General features: G+C 42.1%; 3 protein-coding genes across 6 annotated transcripts; 2 read left to right on the top strand and 1 right to left on the bottom strand.

The window, feature by feature from the left end:
• Nucleotides 1–7,667: 7,667 nt before the first annotated feature.
• On the top strand, nt 7,668–8,561 carry LOC143909134 (putative RNA methyltransferase CG11342). The gene is made up of 2 exons (XM_077427035.1): nt 7,668–7,717; nt 7,822–8,561. Exon 2 carries the CDS (start codon nt 7,836–7,838, stop codon nt 8,559–8,561), a length of 726 nt encoding a protein of 241 aa, XP_077283161.1. The 5' UTR covers nt 7,668–7,717; nt 7,822–7,835.
• A 2,836-nt stretch (nt 8,562–11,397) lies between these two features.
• On the bottom strand, nt 11,398–15,609 carry LOC143923301 (BPTF-associated chromatin complex component 1). Of its 4 annotated transcripts, none has more exons than XM_077446913.1 (5): nt 15,502–15,609; nt 15,100–15,191; nt 14,853–14,954; nt 14,609–14,759; nt 11,398–11,656 (listed from the first exon to the last, which is right to left on the bottom strand). In XM_077446913.1, exons 1-5 carry the CDS (start codon nt 15,520–15,522, stop codon nt 11,519–11,521), a joined length of 504 nt encoding a protein of 167 aa, XP_077303039.1. In that variant the 5' UTR covers nt 15,523–15,609; the 3' UTR covers nt 11,398–11,518. The 4 variants fall into 4 exon arrangements, with proteins under 4 accessions (XP_077303039.1, XP_077303038.1, XP_077303040.1 ...); XM_077446912.1 differs by having other exon boundaries at nt 15,293–15,554; XM_077446914.1 differs by lacking the exon at nt 14,853–14,954 and having other exon boundaries at nt 15,293–15,525.
• Nucleotides 15,610–17,550: 1,941 nt separating this feature from the next.
• LOC143909588 (peptidyl-prolyl cis-trans isomerase, rhodopsin-specific isozyme-like) lies at nt 17,551–18,905 on the top strand. The gene is made up of 6 exons (XM_077427642.1): nt 17,551–17,631; nt 17,700–17,904; nt 18,010–18,129; nt 18,401–18,483; nt 18,557–18,699; nt 18,780–18,905. Exons 1-6 carry the CDS (start codon nt 17,578–17,580, stop codon nt 18,874–18,876), a joined length of 702 nt encoding a protein of 233 aa, XP_077283768.1. The 5' UTR covers nt 17,551–17,577; the 3' UTR covers nt 18,877–18,905.
• Nucleotides 18,906–19,110: the final 205 nt, after the last annotated feature.

Below are 19,110 nucleotides of genomic sequence, written 5' to 3'. Positions count from 1 at the left end.
GGGGCCCAGCCTCATGGGGCGCAGCCCCATGGGGCTCAAAAGGGGGCGCCACAAGGGGCGCAGCCCCGTGGGGCCCCGAAGGGGGCCCGGGGGGCCCAGCCTCATGGGGCGCAGCCCCATGGGGCTCAAAAGGGGGTGCCACAAGGGGCGCAGCCCCGTGAAGCCCCGAAGGGGGCGCGGGGGGCCCAGCCTCATGGGGCTCAAAAGGGGGTGCCACAAGGGGCGCAGCCCCGTGAAGCCCCGAAGGGGGCGCGGGGGGCCCAGCCTCATGGGGCGCAGCCCCATGGGGCTCAAAAGGGGGCGCCACAAGGGGCGCAGCCCCGTGGGGCCCCAGCCTCATGGGGCGCAGCCCCATGAGGCTCAAAAGGGGGCGCCACAAGGGGCGCAGCCCCGTGGGGCCCCGAAGGGGGCCCGGGGGGCCCAGCCTCATGGGGCGCAGCCCCATGGGGCTCAAAAGGGGGCGCCACAAGGGGCGCAGCCCCGTGGGGCCCCGAAGGGGGCCCGGGGGGCTCAGCCTCATGGGGCGCAGCCCCATGGGGCTCAAAAGGGGGTGCCACAAGGGGCGCAGCCCCGTGAGGCCCCGAAGGGGGCGCGGGGGGCCCAGCCTCATGGGGCGCAGCCCCATGGGGCTCAAAAAGGGGCGCCACAAGGGGCGCAGCCCCGTGGGGCCCCGAAGGGGGCCCGGGGGGCTCAGCCTCATGGGGCGCAGCCCCATGGGGCTCAAAAGGGGGTGCAGCCCCGTGGGGCCCCGAAGGGGGCCCGGGGGGCCCAGCCTCATGGGGCGCAGCCCCATGGGGCTCAAAAGGGGGCGCCACAAGGGGCGCAGCCCCGTGGGGCCCCGAAGGGGGCCCGGGGGGCCCAGCCTCATGGGGCGCAGCCCCATGGGGCTCAAAAGGGGGCGCCACAAGGGGCGCAGCCCCGTGGAGCCCCGAAGGGGGCCCGGGGGGCCCAGCCTCATGGGGCGCAGCCCCATGGGGCTCAAAAGGGGGCGCCACAAGGGGCGCAGCCCCGTGGGGCCCAGCCTCATGGGGCGCAAGCCCTAATAGGCATTAACTAAGGGGGGCGAAGCCCTAGACGGCAATTAATCATGGGGGCGCGGAGGGGCGAAGCCCTAAAAGGCAACTGATCATGGGGGCGAAGCCTTAGACGGCATTTAATCATGGGGGCGCGGAGGGGCGAAGCCCTAAAAGGCATTAACTAAGGGGGGCGAAGCCCTAAACGGCAATTAATCTTGGGGGCGCGGGGGGCGAAGCCCTAAAAGGCAACTGATCATGGGGGCGAAGCCTTAGACGGCATTTAATCATGGGGGCGCGGAGGGGCGAAGCCCTAAAAGGCATTAACTAAGGGGGGCGAAGCCCTAAACGGCAATTAATCTTGGGGGCGCGGGGGGCGAAGCCCTAAAAGGCAACTGATCATGGGGGCGAAGCCTTAGACGGCATTTAATCATGGGGGCGCGGAGGGGCGAAGCCCTAAAAGGCATTAACTAAGGGGGGCGAAGCCCTAAACGGCAATTAATCTTGGGGGCGCGGGGGGCGAAGCCCTAAAAGGCATTAACTAAGGGGGGCGAAGCCCTAGACGGCATTTAATCATGGGGGTGCGGAGGGGCGAAGCCCTAAAAGGCATTAACTAAGGGGGGCGAAGCCCTAAACGGCAATTGCTCATGGGGCGTGGAGGGGCGAAGCCCTAGAAGGCAAAGGCTCAGGGGGGCGCCGAGGGCGAAGCCCTAGAAGGCAAAAAAAAATTTTGATTTTTTTTTTTGATTTTTTAAAAAATTTTTTTTTTATTTTTTTTTTATTTTTTTTTTAATTTTTTTTTTTTATTTTTTTTTTATTTTTTTTTTTTATTTTTTTTTTTTAATTTTTAAATTTTTTTTTAATTTTTTTTTTTTTTTAATTAAATTAGCTTAGTCATGTTTAAGCGGTTTATATTATAAACACTGAGCGAAGCCGGGTAATACAGCTAGTCTAATCTATAATTTGGAAAGAGACTTTGTATGTAAATATCCTTGGTCGTCGTCGTCGTCGTCTTCGTCGTCTTCGTCGTCTTCGTCCGTAGATCGGTGACGTCATCGAACACGTGATTCGATTTTTTTTTTTTTTCGATCCATGGGCGCCGATTTTTTTTTTCGTTTCAATGGATTCACCCCCGCGGGGGCGCAAGGCGAGTAGCTTCATGGGGCCCCGCCAGGGGCGCCACAAGGGGCGCAGCCCCGTGGGGCTCAAAAGGGGGCGCCACAAGGGGCGCAGCCCCGTGGGGCCCCGAAGGGGGCCCGGGGGGCCCAGCCTCATGGGGCGCAGCCCCATGGGGCTCAAAAGGGGGTGCCACAAGGGGCGCAGCCCCGTGAAGCCCCGAAGGGGGCGCGGGGGGCCCAGCCTCATGGGGCGCAGCCCCATGGGGCTCAAAAGGGGGCGCCACAAGGGGCGCAGCCCCGTGGGGCCCAGCCTCATGGGGCGCAGCCCCATGAGGCTCAAAAGGGGGCGCCACAAGGGGCGCAGCCCCGTGGGGCCCCGAAGGGGGCCCGGGGGGCCCAGCCTCATGGGGCGCAGCCCCATGGGGCTCAAAAGGGGGCGCCACAAGGGGCGCAGCCCCGTGGGGCCCCGAAGGGGGCCCGGGGGGCCCAGCCTCATGGGGCGCAGCCCCATGGGGCTCAAAAGGGGGTGCCACAAGGGGCGCAGCCCCGTGAAGCCCCGAAGGGGGCGCGGGGGGCCCAGCCTCATGGGGCGCAGCCCCATGGGGCTCAAAAGAGGGCGCCACAAGGGGCGCAGCCCCGTGGGGCCCCGAAGGGGGCCCGGGGGGCCCAGCCTCATGGGGCGCAGCCCCATGAGGCTCAAAAGGGGGCGCCACAAGGGGCGCAGCCCCGTGGGGGCCCGGGGGGCCCAGCCTCATGGGGCGCAGCCCCATGGGGCTCAAAAGGGGGCGCCACAAGGGGCGCAGCCCCGTGGGGCCCCGAAGGGGGCCCGGGGGGCCCAGCCTCATGGGGCGCAGCCCCATGGGGCTCAAAAGGGGGTGCCACAAGGGGCGCAGCCCCGTGAAGCCCCGAAGGGGGCGCGGGGGGCCCAGCCTCATGGGGCTCAAAAGGGGGTGCCACAAGGGGCGCAGCCCCGTGAAGCCCCGAAGGGGGCGCGGGGGGCCCAGCCTCATGGGGCGCAGCCCCATGGGGCTCAAAAGGGGGCGCCACAAGGGGCGCAGCCCCGTGGGGCCCCAGCCTCATGGGGCGCAGCCCCATGAGGCTCAAAAGGGGGCGCCACAAGGGGCGCAGCCCCGTGGGGCCCCGAAGGGGGCCCGGGGGGCCCAGCCTCATGGGGCGCAGCCCCATGGGGCTCAAAAGGGGGCGCCACAAGGGGCGCAGCCCCGTGGGGCCCCGAAGGGGGCCCGGGGGGCTCAGCCTCATGGGGCGCAGCCCCATGGGGCTCAAAAGGGGGTGCCACAAGGGGCGCAGCCCCGTGAGGCCCCGAAGGGGGCGCGGGGGGCCCAGCCTCATGGGGCGCAGCCCCATGGGGCTCAAAAAGGGGCGCCACAAGGGGCGCAGCCCCGTGGGGCCCCGAAGGGGGCCCGGGGGGCTCAGCCTCATGGGGCGCAGCCCCATGGGGCTCAAAAGGGGGTGCAGCCCCGTGGGGCCCCGAAGGGGGCCCGGGGGGCCCAGCCTCATGGGGCGCAGCCCCATGGGGCTCAAAAGGGGGCGCCACAAGGGGCGCAGCCCCGTGGGGCCCCGAAGGGGGCCCGGGGGGCCCAGCCTCATGGGGCGCAGCCCCATGGGGCTCAAAAGGGGGCGCCACAAGGGGCGCAGCCCCGTGGAGCCCCGAAGGGGGCCCGGGGGGCCCAGCCTCATGGGGCGCAGCCCCATGGGGCTCAAAAGGGGGCGCCACAAGGGGCGCAGCCCCGTGGGGCCCAGCCTCATGGGGCGCAAGCCCTAATAGGCATTAACTAAGGGGGGCGAAGCCCTAGACGGCAATTAATCATGGGGGCGCGGAGGGGCGAAGCCCTAAAAGGCAACTGATCATGGGGGCGAAGCCTTAGACGGCATTTAATCATGGGGGCGCGGAGGGGCGAAGCCCTAAAAGGCATTAACTAAGGGGGGCGAAGCCCTAAACGGCAATTAATCTTGGGGGCGCGGGGGGCGAAGCCCTAAAAGGCAACTGATCATGGGGGCGAAGCCTTAGACGGCATTTAATCATGGGGGCGCGGAGGGGCGAAGCCCTAAAAGGCATTAACTAAGGGGGGCGAAGCCCTAAACGGCAATTAATCTTGGGGGCGCGGGGGGCGAAGCCCTAAAAGGCAACTGATCATGGGGGCGAAGCCTTAGACGGCATTTAATCATGGGGGCGCGGAGGGGCGAAGCCCTAAAAGGCATTAACTAAGGGGGGCGAAGCCCTAAACGGCAATTAATCTTGGGGGCGCGGGGGGCGAAGCCCTAAAAGGCATTAACTAAGGGGGGCGAAGCCCTAGACGGCATTTAATCATGGGGGTGCGGAGGGGCGAAGCCCTAAAAGGCATTAACTAAGGGGGGCGAAGCCCTAAACGGCAATTGCTCATGGGGCGTGGAGGGGCGAAGCCCTAGAAGGCAAAGGCTCAGGGGGGCGCCGAGGGCGAAGCCCTAGAAGGCAAAAAAAAATTTTGATTTTTTTTTTTGATTTTTTAAAAAATTTTTTTTTTATTTTTTTTTTATTTTTTTTTTAATTTTTTTTTTTTATTTTTTTTTTATTTTTTTTTTTTATTTTTTTTTTTTAATTTTTAAATTTTTTTTTAATTTTTTTTTTTTTTTAATTAAATTAGCTTAGTCATGTTTAAGCGGTTTATATTATAAACACTGAGCGAAGCCGGGTAATACAGCTAGTCTAATCTATAATTTGGAAAGAGACTTTGTATGTAAATATCCTTGGTCGTCGTCGTCGTCGTCTTCGTCGTCTTCGTCGTCTTCGTCCGTAGATCGGTGACGTCATCGAACACGTGATTCGATTTTTTTTTTTTTTCGATCCATGGGCGCCGATTTTTTTTTTCGTTTCAATGGATTCACCCCCGCGGGGGCGCAAGGCGAGTAGCTTCATGGGGCCCCGCCAGGGGCGCCACAAGGGGCGCAGCCCCGTGGGGCTCAAAAGGGGGCGCCACAAGGGGCGCAGCCCCGTGGGGCCCCGAAGGGGGCCCGGGGGGCCCAGCCTCATGGGGCGCAGCCCCATGGGGCTCAAAAGGGGGTGCCACAAGGGGCGCAGCCCCGTGAAGCCCCGAAGGGGGCGCGGGGGGCCCAGCCTCATGGGGCGCAGCCCCATGGGGCTCAAAAGGGGGCGCCACAAGGGGCGCAGCCCCGTGGGGCCCAGCCTCATGGGGCGCAGCCCCATGAGGCTCAAAAGGGGGCGCCACAAGGGGCGCAGCCCCGTGGGGCCCCGAAGGGGGCCCGGGGGGCCCAGCCTCATGGGGCGCAGCCCCATGGGGCTCAAAAGGGGGCGCCACAAGGGGCGCAGCCCCGTGGGGCCCCGAAGGGGGCCCGGGGGGCCCAGCCTCATGGGGCGCAGCCCCATGGGGCTCAAAAGGGGGTGCCACAAGGGGCGCAGCCCCGTGAAGCCCCGAAGGGGGCGCGGGGGGCCCAGCCTCATGGGGCGCAGCCCCATGGGGCTCAAAAGAGGGCGCCACAAGGGGCGCAGCCCCGTGGGGCCCCGAAGGGGGCCCGGGGGGCCCAGCCTCATGGGGCGCAGCCCCATGAGGCTCAAAAGGGGGCGCCACAAGGGGCGCAGCCCCGTGGGGCCCCGAAGGGGGCCCGGGGGGCCCAGCCTCATGGGGCGCAGCCCCATGGGGCTCAAAAGGGGGCGCCACAAGGGGCGCAGCCCCGTGGGGCCCCGAAGGGGGCCCGGGGGGCCCAGCCTCATGGGGCGCAGCCCCATGGGGCTCAAAAGGGGGCGCCACAAGGGGCGCAGCCCCGTGGGGCCCAGCCTCATGGGGCGCAGCCCCATGGGGCTCAAAAGGGGGCGCCACAAGGGGCGCAGCCCCGTGGGGCCCCGAAGGGGGCCCGGGGGGCCCAGCCTCATGGGGCGCAAGCCCTAATAGGCATTAACTAAGGGGGGCGAAGCCCTAGACGGCAATTAATCATGGGGGCGCGGAGGGGCGAAGCCCTAAAAGGCAACTGATCATGGGGGCGAAGCCTTAGACGGCATTTAATCATGGGGGCGCGGAGGGGCGAAGCCCTAAAAGGCATTAACTAAGGGGGGCGAAGCCCTAAACGGCAATTAATCTTGGGGGCGCGGGGGGCGAAGCCCTAAAAGGCAACTGATCATGGGGGCGAAGCCTTAGACGGCATTTAATCATGGGGGCGCGGAGGGGCGAAGCCCTAAAAGGCATTAACTGAGGGGGGCGAAGCCCTAAACGGCAATTAATCTTGGGGGCGCGGGGGGCGAAGCCCTAAAAGGCAACTGATCATGGGAGCGAAGCCTTAGACGGCATTTAATCATGGGGGCGCGGAGGGGCGAAGCCCTAAAAGGCATTAACTAAGGGGGGCGAAGCCCTAAACGGCAATTAATCTTGGGGGCGCGGGGGGCGAAGCCCTAAAAGGCAACTGATCATGGGGGCGAAGCCTTAGACGGCATTTAATCATGGGGGCGCGGAGGGGCGAAGCCCTAAAAGGCATTAACTAAGGGGGGCGAAGCCCTAAACGGCAATTAATCTTGGGGGCGCGGGGGGCGAAGCCCTAAAAGGCAACTGATCATGGGGGCGAAGCCTTAGACGGCATTTAATCATGGGGGCGCGGAGGGGCGAAGCCCTAAAAGGCATTAACTAAGGGGGGCGAAGCCCTAAACGGCAATTAATCTTGGGGGCGCGGGGGGCGAAGCCCTAAAAGGCAACTGATCATGGGGGCGAAGCCTTAGACGGCATTTAATCATGGGGGCGCGGAGGGGCGAAGCCCTAAAAGGCATTAACTAAGGGGGGCGAAGCCCTAAACGGCAATTAATCTTGGGGGCGTGGGGGGCGAAGCCCTAAAAGGCAACTGATCATGGGAGCGAAGCCTTAGACGGCATTTAATCATGGGGGCGCGGAGGGGCGAAGCCCTAAAAGGCATTAACTAAGGGGGGCGAAGCCCTAAACGGCAATTAATCTTGGGGGCGCGGGGGGCGAAGCCCTAAAAGGCATTAACTAAGGGGGGCGAAGCCCTAGACGGCATTTAATCATGGGGGTGCGGAGGGGCGAAGCCCTAAAAGGCATTAACTAAGGGGGGCGAAGCCCTAAACGGCAATTGCTCATGGGGCGTGGAGGGGCGAAGCCCTAGAAGGCAAAGGCTCAGGGGGGCGCCGAGGGCGAAGCCCTAGAAGGCAAAAAAAAATTTTGATTTTTTTTTTTGATTTTTTAAAAAAATTTTTTTTATTTTTTTTTTTATTTTTTTTTTATATATTTTTTAATTTTTTTTTTGATTTTTTTTTTATTTTTTTTTTATTTTTTTTTTTAATTTTTAAATTTTTTTTTAATTTTTTTTTTTTTTAATTAAATTAGCTTAGTCATGTTTAAGCGGTTTATATTATAAACACTGAGCGAAGCCGGGTAATCCAGCTAGTTATATCTATAAAATATGGATTTTTTACTATGAATTTTTTAATATGCATTTTTTACTATGAAAAAGATTATTAAAATGTTTGAAATTTAATATATTCGCGGTAATAACAGTATCTGGTCGGTAAAGCGGATACCTCACTTACCGACGCGTTTGACAGTTTGCGTCAATGCTGTACTGATACGTAAAGTGATTTACATTCTTAATTATTTATAACTCATATAATCCCGAATCTATTATTTTTTTTATTTATAATTGAAATCATTCAATAAGATCCCCTATTCAATTTGCAGAGTATAAAAGCAACATGAACGAAGATAACCTCTCTTTTAAAGGTAATGATCCCGGAGCAGTGCGATACGGAAACTTTATAAATTACTATCAATTTCATCCACCGGCGACAAGGATCGACAATTTACCGGATCATCTGTGGACTCAATCTGGTGAACACTGTGCCGTTTTAGACATTGGATGCAATAGTGGTGATCTTACCATAGAACTTCACAATTTTCTACAGAAAAAATCACAATGGAAACAAGTCTCTACGTTAGGTATCGACATCGATGACCTTCTGATCACCCGTGCCAAGGAACTCTCAAATGAAAGTATATCGTTTCAATGCATAGATATTATGTCAAATAGTGCGTATGAAAAAATCCTAATGCACCTCGATGGGATTGGGAAGAAAAGATTTGATATTGTTTTTTGTTTTTCGATCACAATGTGGATTCATCTAAACCACGGTGATGATGGTCTTAAACGATTCCTAAAATCGCTTTGTGATATTTGCGAAATGATTGTCATTGAACCTCAACCCTGGAAATGCTACCGAACTGCTGTAAGAAGAATGAAAAAATCGTCCGAATCTTTTCCGCTGTATTCTTTATTAAAAATTAGAAGTAATGTTGAAACAGACATAGAGAATATTATTATAGAAGATGGACGATTTCAAAAATTGTTTGAAAGTGTATCTGCAAACTGGGATAGAAAAATTTTATTTTTCCAGAATATGAAAAAGGATGACAACAAATGAAATGAATTTAATATTATATTTATTTATTTTTATTTATTTATATATATTTTAGCTATCAAGCTAATTTAAAAATACATCTTAATTATTATACTTAACTCTAAAATTTATAATTAACTTATATGTACTGTCCCTCACAGAGGTGTCTCTTCGCACCTCGCAGGAATGCATCCATGTTTTTAGCAGACCTGACGCACTCAGGGAGGGCATTATACATGAGCACACCCCTGTGAAAAACACCCCCAGCCGTCTTATATGGGGAAACTTCTTCAAATATTTACACACCAAGAATCGGTAATCAACATATACCATCAGATAAGGAGAGTTGAACTTGGTTATTACCAAAGCCCGGACCCAGAGCGTGCCGCGTATTGTTCAAATGTTGTAAATGCATTGTTAAATGTTTGCCGAACCTTTTTTACAAAGGATTTACAACAATGGAACAATGAGCGGCCCCCTGGCTATCCTACCTCTAGTTATTTCAAGATCGGGGAATCAAAATTTCCTTTCATGACTCAATATGTCTGAAATACCATTCATAAACTCTTACCAATGCCACAATATTTCTATTATTTCTAAATTGGACATTGGAATTAGAATTCCTTGTACAATCAGGTAACTAAGTTGACTGTGGCTATTTCTTTATAACGCCCAAAATCTTGCTACAACCATGTTTGCATTCAACAAGTTCAACTGCATTTAAATTTGATTACCTTAATGGTGGATGACTAAAGGAGGATATACATACATACATACATTCATATTTCTAATGTTTGCAATAAGGCCTCAAAGATGTTGGGATTGGTTGTCCGTAACGCTCACAATTTTAACAATATGAGAATAGTTCGTGTTAATAGTAACGCGTTAGTTAGCAGTATATTAGAGTCTGGATCCTTAATTTGAAATCCTAGGGAGGTAACATACTCTGTACAGATCGAACGGATACAAAGAAAGTTTCTTCGTTATCTGTACATGAGAATTTGGCTACCATCCCTTAATATTCCCAAGTGCATTTGTTCAGGGAGCTGTGGGTTATGAATCCCAATTCGTTTCCAATTTTTCATTTGGGTTGTAAATTCCGAATCATTTACAATTTTATTTTATTTTTTTAATTTGTTTATTTGTTTTTACGTTACAATTTCAAAATATTTATCATGTTCATTCTTTTTTTGTCATGTTTTTTTTCTTATTTGTGTAATTTTTTTGCTATTTAAATGTTTGGCCACAATGTTGTTTTGGGCAACTGTAGAGACACTGGCAAATTTTTTTTTAAAAATGAAATAAAAATAAATACCTTTGATTCTGTCGGTGAGACGCTCTTCTGATCAGGTTAGCCAAAGTGAAATTTTCTCCACGTCTTCTTAAACTCTGCTTCTTATCTTAATTATAGGAAGCAGTTTGTTAGATATGGACATTTTGAATCTCCTCCATATTTTACAAGATCGGGTGCAACTCAGGAATCCACTATAGACCCCTTACCATTTACCATTCTGATAAATATCCTCCCCAGAAGCCTATCTATTATTTTTGGTCAAGGATGAAAAGCAAGCCACTCTTCTTTAAGATACTGACGCTGTCCTCCGATTTCAGTTCTATTTTAGGTCTTGAACTTAATATTAATAAATGTGCAATTATGAGTTATGGTCGTGCACATTCGCTCCATTATCATCGATATGCCTTTAGACCCATCTTATTGAAGCGTGTGGAATCTATGGTCGATTTGGGTATCACTTGATCCTCCTTTCACAACCACATCCAGATAGTTGGTGACGTTTCCTTTCGTCGACTTGGATTTGTCTTGAGATATGCGAGGTTATTCTCCAACCCTTTATTGGCTAGAGTATAATGCTAATTGTATAGAATCCGCATGAAGCAAATTACTCTCTGATTGAAAAAGTTCAAAAAGCATTTTTTTTATTTTTCTGTATAGCAGAGTATGGGTTTTACCCCGGTCTCCGTGACGAGACAGAATGTTAAATGACAGAAAACGCAAATATCGGAAGGCAAAGATCGAAAATCGAAAGATCCTAAGTCGAAAAATCAAAAAAAAAATGGTGCATGGTAAACGGTACATACTCACTTAATTTGCGCGAGCAGGATACAACAGGAACAAGAGGAACAGGCTTTTCCTCCCGTATTAATGTGCGCGCGCAGAATAGCCTGTTCCTCTTGTTCCTGTTGTATCCACAAATATCGGAAGGCAAAGATCGAAAATCGAAAGATCTTAAGTCGAAAGATCTCTCTTTTATTTGGGCCTAACGGGTATGTTTTTTATTCACGGATGGTTCTTGTACACGTGTACTTATTATATTGGTGCTGACTTTTGATCCAAGACATTCCCAATTTTTCTCCTTGTATTTAACTATTATTATATACGTATTTTGTGACTACTATTATTATTTGAACTTTTGCTGCTATTTTTTTATTATGTTTTGTATACAGTAACGACTCTGCAGCACCTTCAGAAAAATTACGAAAAAATCGCATTTGTATACATTTACAACTTGTGAATATAATTAAGATAAAAATTATTAGATATTTAACATACTCATTATTAATTAGTATGTCAAATACAATCTTTTCGTAGTTTTTCTGGGGGTGGACGAGGATGATTGTATGTATAAATATGTATTTTATTTCTGCATAATTAATGTGTTTTTTGTTTCTTCTTTGTTATATTTTCGACCATTGTGGTGTATTAAGAATTTCTGTAATGCCACAATGGTCCAAACTTGAAATAAATAAAGATTGAGATAAATTATTTTACATGCCAAAATGCGATATGTATTTATACGGTTAAAACCTAACCAACCGCTAATGAAAAATAAAACAGCTTTTAATATTTTAATTTACAATATATTTACTTACAACAATAAATTATTTATATGTACATTGAGAATCTTTACTTTAATAGAACTCGGATGTGGTGGGTAAAAATAAATTTAAATCATTTCGTAATGTCAGCCGGTCACTTCTTCAGTTCCAGTTTCGAATTCCAATTTACCATCAGGACTGGTTTCAAATTCCAATTTAACGTCGCCAGAAAGGCCTTCCACGTCTACTTCGGGGTCATGTGCGTTTAACATATTAAGAGTTACCTGCAATCAAAGACAAATTTACTTAATTAATAACCTATTTTTACCCCCGAGCATATATAAATTTAAAATCATCATCATCATATATATATATATATATATATACATATATATACATATATATACATATATATACATATATATACATATATATACATATATATACATATATATACATATATATACATATATATACATATAAATACATATATATACATATATATACATATATATACATATATATACATATATATACATATATATACATATATATACATATATATACATATATATACATATATATACATATATATACATATATATACATATATATACATATATATACATATATATACATATATATACATATATATACATATATATACATATATATACATATATATATATATATATATATATATATATATATATATATATATATATATATATATATATATATATATATATATATATATATATATATATATATATATATATATATATATATATATATATATATATATATATATATATATATATATATATATATATATATATATATATATATATATATATATATATATATATATATATATATATATATATATATATATATATATATATATATATATATATATATATATATATATATATATATATATATATATATATATATATATATATATATATATATATATATATATATATATATATATATATATATATATATATATATATATATATATATATATATATATATATATATATATATATATATATATATATATATATATATATATATATATATATATATATATATATATATATATATATATATATATATATATATATATATATATATATATATATATATATATATATATATATATATATATATATATATATATATATATATATATATATATATATATATATATATATATATATATATATATATATATATATATATATATATATATATATATATATATATATATATATATATATATATATATATATATATATATATATATATATATATATATATATATATATATATATATATATATATATATATATATATATATATATATATATATATATATATATATATATATATATATATATATATATATATATATATATATATATATATATATATATATATATATATATATATATATATATATATATATATATATATATATATATATATATATATATATATATATATATATATATATATATATATATATATATATATATATATATATATATATATATATATATATATATATATATATATATATATATATATATATATATATATATATATATATATATATATATATATATATATATATATATATATATATATATATATATATATATATATATATATATATATATATATATATATAAGAAACCTTTTCAACAATGAAATCAGATAAATTGGCAAACTCTGGTAGGAAACAATCGACTAGAAGTCACAAATATCCAAGTCTGACCAGCAGCACTGCAGAAATATTCTGAATAAATTCTCTTCAATCGAAGTCAACCTGGGAACCTTTCAGTGGTTAGCATTAGCGCAACCACCGAGCTATACCGCTATTATATTATCCTATATACTATTTTATTAGTTACTGGTGTTTAATATAAATACTTGCATATTTCCTAATGTCTTAATTAAAAAAAGTTATTTATGAGCACTGCCATGATTTTATAATTAAAATGCGTAAATATTTCAAAAATGAGAGAGCTAAACTAGAGAGCACAATAATAATGGACAATGCCTCACATTATTCAGTGAAGATTGATAAACCCCCAACTATACAAACGAAAAAATATGACATGGTTATATGGCTTAATGAACATGAAGAAAACGTTGACAAATCATTAAGAAAAAACGAATTATTTAGTTTGATAAACAAACATAAAAGGTGGTGCAAATCACTGGCCACGAGGAGATCAGATTGCCACCTTATCATTGCCAATATAATCTCATTGAAATTATAAAGGCACAGATGAAAGGTAATAAGTAATAACACAGAACCACCGTTTAGTGGAAATAAAATGCTCAAATTATTAGAGAGCAGTGTTAATTATGTATTCGACTGAGGACAAGTGGAAGGCATTAATAGATTACACGAAAAACAATCAAACTGGATCATCGGAACACAGATGGGTACATTTAAATCACCACTGAGCCACTAATTAAAAATTTGCAAGATGACAACTCAGCCGATGAAATCTCAGATAAATATTGTGACAACAATAATGTAGATTTGGGTATCCATTTATTACCAGACTATTCTCATACAAAATTTTAAAAGAAAAAATACCCAAGTTTTATTGATAATGGAATCTTATATTTTCAAACGAGAAATTATTGTCAACGTCATATTATGGACAGCAAAACTTGGTGATATTTTTTAAAACTTAATTGTATAATTAGTAAGAAATAAATAAATAAAAACAAACTGTTTTACGTTCTTACAATGGTATATCACATTACACAAAAGGGACAGCATGTCCTTTTTACTATACATATCCCTACAGTGAAGAGACTATAACATTAAACATCTATTATAGTTTCCCTGATTGTCAGACTGGATATTCAAAATAAGTTAGAAATGTTGGACACCAAAAAAGCGTGATAGAATGGAACATTACAATCAATACAACTGGTTATTTCGACAATCATGCAATAAAACTAGCCACCGAATATTAAAAAAAATTAATCTACACATAGCAAATCAAACATTCCATTAAAATAAGAAAAGCTTGTCAAAGCGAGATATAGCCTGATGTTAGTTTAAATTAGATCATATTAGTTGACATGTATGGACAATGCAGCAAAACGATGGTCTAGTGTCCAAACCTTCAGCTAATTTAATGAACAGTCCATATAATTGACGTCTCGTGGCATCTGATTACTATCTACCTCATGTATACCTCAGCACTTTTTCCCATAAGGGATTGTTGTTGATTCTGCGAAACCGACTGTTGCTGAGCACCCTGAGATTGACCACTCGACGAGATCTGTCTCACCGGGATGCCGGCGTCTTCAAAAGCTTTCTTCTTTAACGTCGCTCTGATCTGAGATCTGTGGGTAATACATTCAAACAATTACACCAAGGTACAAGGTACAAAAATGACAATGAAGAAATTGAGATTAGATATAACCGTTTTCACTTACACCGTTCTATTTTTGATATGTTGACTTAATTTATTCAAATCGCTGGCGAATTGATGAACGCAGTTACGTAGCATCTCAATTTCTTCATCCGTCCATTTACTCCTATAAATCGAAGTTCCAAATAATTATTTAATCAACGATATGAACATACATACGTACAATTTAATGTAAGAAGCTGGCGTTATTATTTATATTGAACTACATTGTTCGAAGTGTTTTTCTTTTATTTATATAATAATAAACATACCCAGTGGGTGAATCAACCATCGGATGTAATTGCATTGTCATCTCAGCCAATCTGTTAAAGGCTGCACCTGCCTCTGTGAATATTTCGCCAACCTGAAAATGCATAATTTCATGCAATATTTTGACGAATGAATAAAGCTTATCTTTAAAATATTTCAAGTAAATATTCAAAAGAGAATAACAATGAAGTTTACCGGCACTTTGACAGTTTTATCCATAACCTAAAAAAGTAACGCCAGTTTTCGCGGTATTTTTATGCGTACAAACGAACGTAAATGCGTAAGAAAGTTTCTGGGCGTTTTATTTGTCAAATGTCAAATCTAATGATGGAAAATTACTGATAATGTCAAAGATGTATAAAAAAAGTAATCAAAACGATAATAGCATAAGCCTTGGAAGTAACCTTAGCAGCAGAATTGTTCATGATGATGCAGAGGCCACGCCAATCTGACAGTTAGAAGCGGTGCTGCCACAGTAAAAAAACTTATAGATTAGAGATACCATATGTCACCATAATTTGGTTCGGTGATTACTGGTCACAAATTACTCGTCACAAAGTCACTAAAATCTCTATAACGGAACATCTGGCAGCCGAAAAGTCCATCATACTAACGATAACTATCATAGTAACGAGAACTTGAGTGCCAAATATTGTGTATTCGCGATTTTCATGGCAAAAATTGTCTTTGTGACCACCCCAATGTGAAGAATAGTCCAATTACCCCATAATTTACACACTACTTTTCAATTAATTAAAACATTGTAACGTTATATAACGGAACAAAATATATTTAAATCGCATACACTAATGGATGACAAATTTTATTCATGAAATTCTATTCAAATTCTATTCTATTCAAAAAACCGTTCAAAGGATTCATTATGAAAATAGTATATTAGTATATTATAAATTGCTTATGATGGATAAGAATAGGTAATTTACACATTGTTTATTTATGATCAAATAAGTACACGAATAAAAATTTCTCCATTTTTACATTGATAACACTGAGCAACAACAAAAAAATGACCGAAGCGGAAACATCAATCTTTACTAAGTTTGATGCACTAAATTCGAATATGGCAATAATTTTTGTTGGCTATCTCTCGTTTAAGAGATATGAGTGTTTAAAGAAATGAGCAATTTTTAAAGATTTTAGGCTTTTGCAGTCTTTAATTCAAAATTTAGTATTGCTGTGCCAAAAATGAGTAATAGAAACAATGGTCAGATATTTATTCTATTGATTGTGATTTTTATTGCTTTGAAATACTTATAATTAATTATCTAGCGAATTCTAAAATTCAAAAATATGCTTTTTTCGGTAATATTGTGAGCTAATTCCACAAATTTTTCACTTTATCATGTTTATAATGATTGGTTTTTTATGTCCATATATTTATTTTGTTTTATCGAAACTTACTAATTCGAGTGGTAAATGATTTTCAATTGGGATTAAAAATGTACACAAATGGATGATGCAGAAGCGAGATGAAGAATGGAGAGCGCATCACTCCATTTCACTCGCTCAATCTCACTTACGAAGGATGAGCGATGAGCCTAAAACATTTCATATTGTATGTAATTCAAAATCATTTACCACTCGAATTAGTACGTTCAGGTAAAATAAAAATATAAGGATTGATAACCAACCCTTATATAAACGCGGTAAAGTCCAAAATTAGCAAACTTGCGGAAAAAAATATTTTTGACTTTTAAAATTCACTAGATAATTAATTACACATATTTAAAGAAATAATTACAATCAATAGAAAAATCTAATATTTCTTTCGACACAGCAATACTATATTTTAAATTAAAGACGGCAAAAGTCAAAAATCTGTAAAAATTGCACATATTTTTAAACACTCATATCCCTTAAACGAGAATAAGCCAACAAAAAATATTGTCATATTGAAATTCAGTGAGACAAATTTCGTAAAAATTGATTAGTGTCTGCTCCGAATTTTTTTTTTTATTCAGTGTAATTCATACCCGATTATGAAGTTTTTGATAAATTTATTTTAAATTAAAAATATAGCTTTTGTTTATCTATGCTATTCAATTAAAATATAGAAAAATATTACAATTCTAAATTTTAATTGGTAGAAAAGGAAATCCATTTTTTTTTGGAAATTTCAAAGTATGTATGTATGTATATACATACATATGTGCATATTGTACAATTGATTAGTCTCCGCTCCGGTAAGTAAAAAACATGATTTTTTGTTGCCCAGTGTAATTTAAATTCAATCAGATAATTTAATATACCCATTTAACACATCTACATATTTGGTACCTACGTACCTACACACTAAATATAATAATTTTTCAATATTTATGGTATGAATTCCTTCCGTGGGTACCTAATCACTAATACTTTGTAATCCGAGAATTCTAAGGTTTCAGCAATCGATAGACATTTCGTACGTTTCTACAATTAGTCTGTATTGTGTTTTATTGCATTAAACATCACGCAAAATGATGGCGAAACTGACAATATTTTTATTATTATTTTTAATTCAGTATAGTCGAGTGAGTTTATGAAAATACGTAATCGATTTTCTTTAAAATATACTTACTTTAATATTAATATCCATTAGGCTGCACATTTCAAAGTAACAGAGCAAGTGTATTTCGATATATCGAAAGAAGGTGAACCACTAGGGAGAGTTGTGATTGGTCTTTTTGGAGAAGTTGCTCCGAAAACTGTGGAAAATTTTAAGGAAATAGCCACAATTGGAATCAATGGAAAAACTTACGCTGGAACCAAAATACATCGAATTATAAAAAGATTCATGATACAGGGTATGTTTGTTTTACATGCGGAAATATTACAATAATATGTACATACACACCATACATATATTATAACATCCAGACCAAAAATAAATATGAATCTATATATTTTAGGTGGCGACATTGTACATAACAATGGATCAGGTTCCATAAGTATTTTCGGTCCCGAATTTGAAGACGAAAATCTTGAAATGACTTACGAAATATCAGGATTAATTTCGATGGCAAATCGAGGTAAGTTTATTTCATATTTCAATATATTTTATGGTAAACGGACTATTTCGCACATCGCGCACACGACAATCGTTGCCACGAAAATCGCGAATAACGAATATTTGACACTCGAATATCATACTCATTAGTATGATAGTTGGATGAAATTGAACTCTCAACGGATGACATTTTCGGATGCCAAATGTTCCGTGATCGAAATTTTAGTGTCGTGTGGAATAATCACCGAACCATATTTTTTAGCTAATTACTAAATATGACGATATTGATTTAGGTAAAGACTCAAACGGATGTCAATTTTTTATTAATACTATACCAACACCTTGGCTGAATGGTCAACACACAATATTTGGAAAGGTATGGAAATATAATACAACTTAAAGCCAAATGACTACAAATGTATATACAATTTTTATTTCACTAATTTTAGGTAGTGGAAGGTCAAAATATTGTTCATATCATAGAACATATTTCCACTGATGTGGATGACCGACCTACATACGAAGTAATTATTGATGCATGCGGTGAAATCGATACTCCTAAACCATTTTTCGTTTCAGATCAACCATACGAGTAAACACGGAACACTTAAATAATTCTAAATTATCGATTCCAAAATTATTGATTATTAATAAATCTGTTTAAATTTACAGCATTTGGGCCTGGTTGCGGGCATCAGCAGTCCCACTCACAATGTCGTTTTCCATTCTGGGATTTTTTCAGTGGGTTATCAGAAAAATTGAGATGTAAATCAATCTGATTTTTTAAAATAATTAATCATGAATATGAAATGTTGAATTTTTATTATTTTTACCTAATATATGTACATATGTTCATACATATTTTACCTAATATATGTAAGGGAGGTCAAAGTAATTGATTTGCTTTTCAGTGTAATGTAAGTTGTTCACTGCTAATAATAAATATACATAAATATAACTACTTTTAATTTTAAGATCCGAGTGGTCAATTATTAGCCAGGCT

The sequence above is a fragment of the Arctopsyche grandis genome, chromosome 3, assembly GCF_051622035.1.
Source record: "Arctopsyche grandis isolate Sample6627 chromosome 3, ASM5162203v2, whole genome shotgun sequence".
Classification (NCBI taxonomy): Eukaryota; Metazoa; Arthropoda; class Insecta; order Trichoptera; family Hydropsychidae; genus Arctopsyche; species Arctopsyche grandis.
The sequence above is the reverse complement of the archived record's forward strand: the minus strand, read 5'-3'. Positions and strand labels throughout refer to the sequence as shown.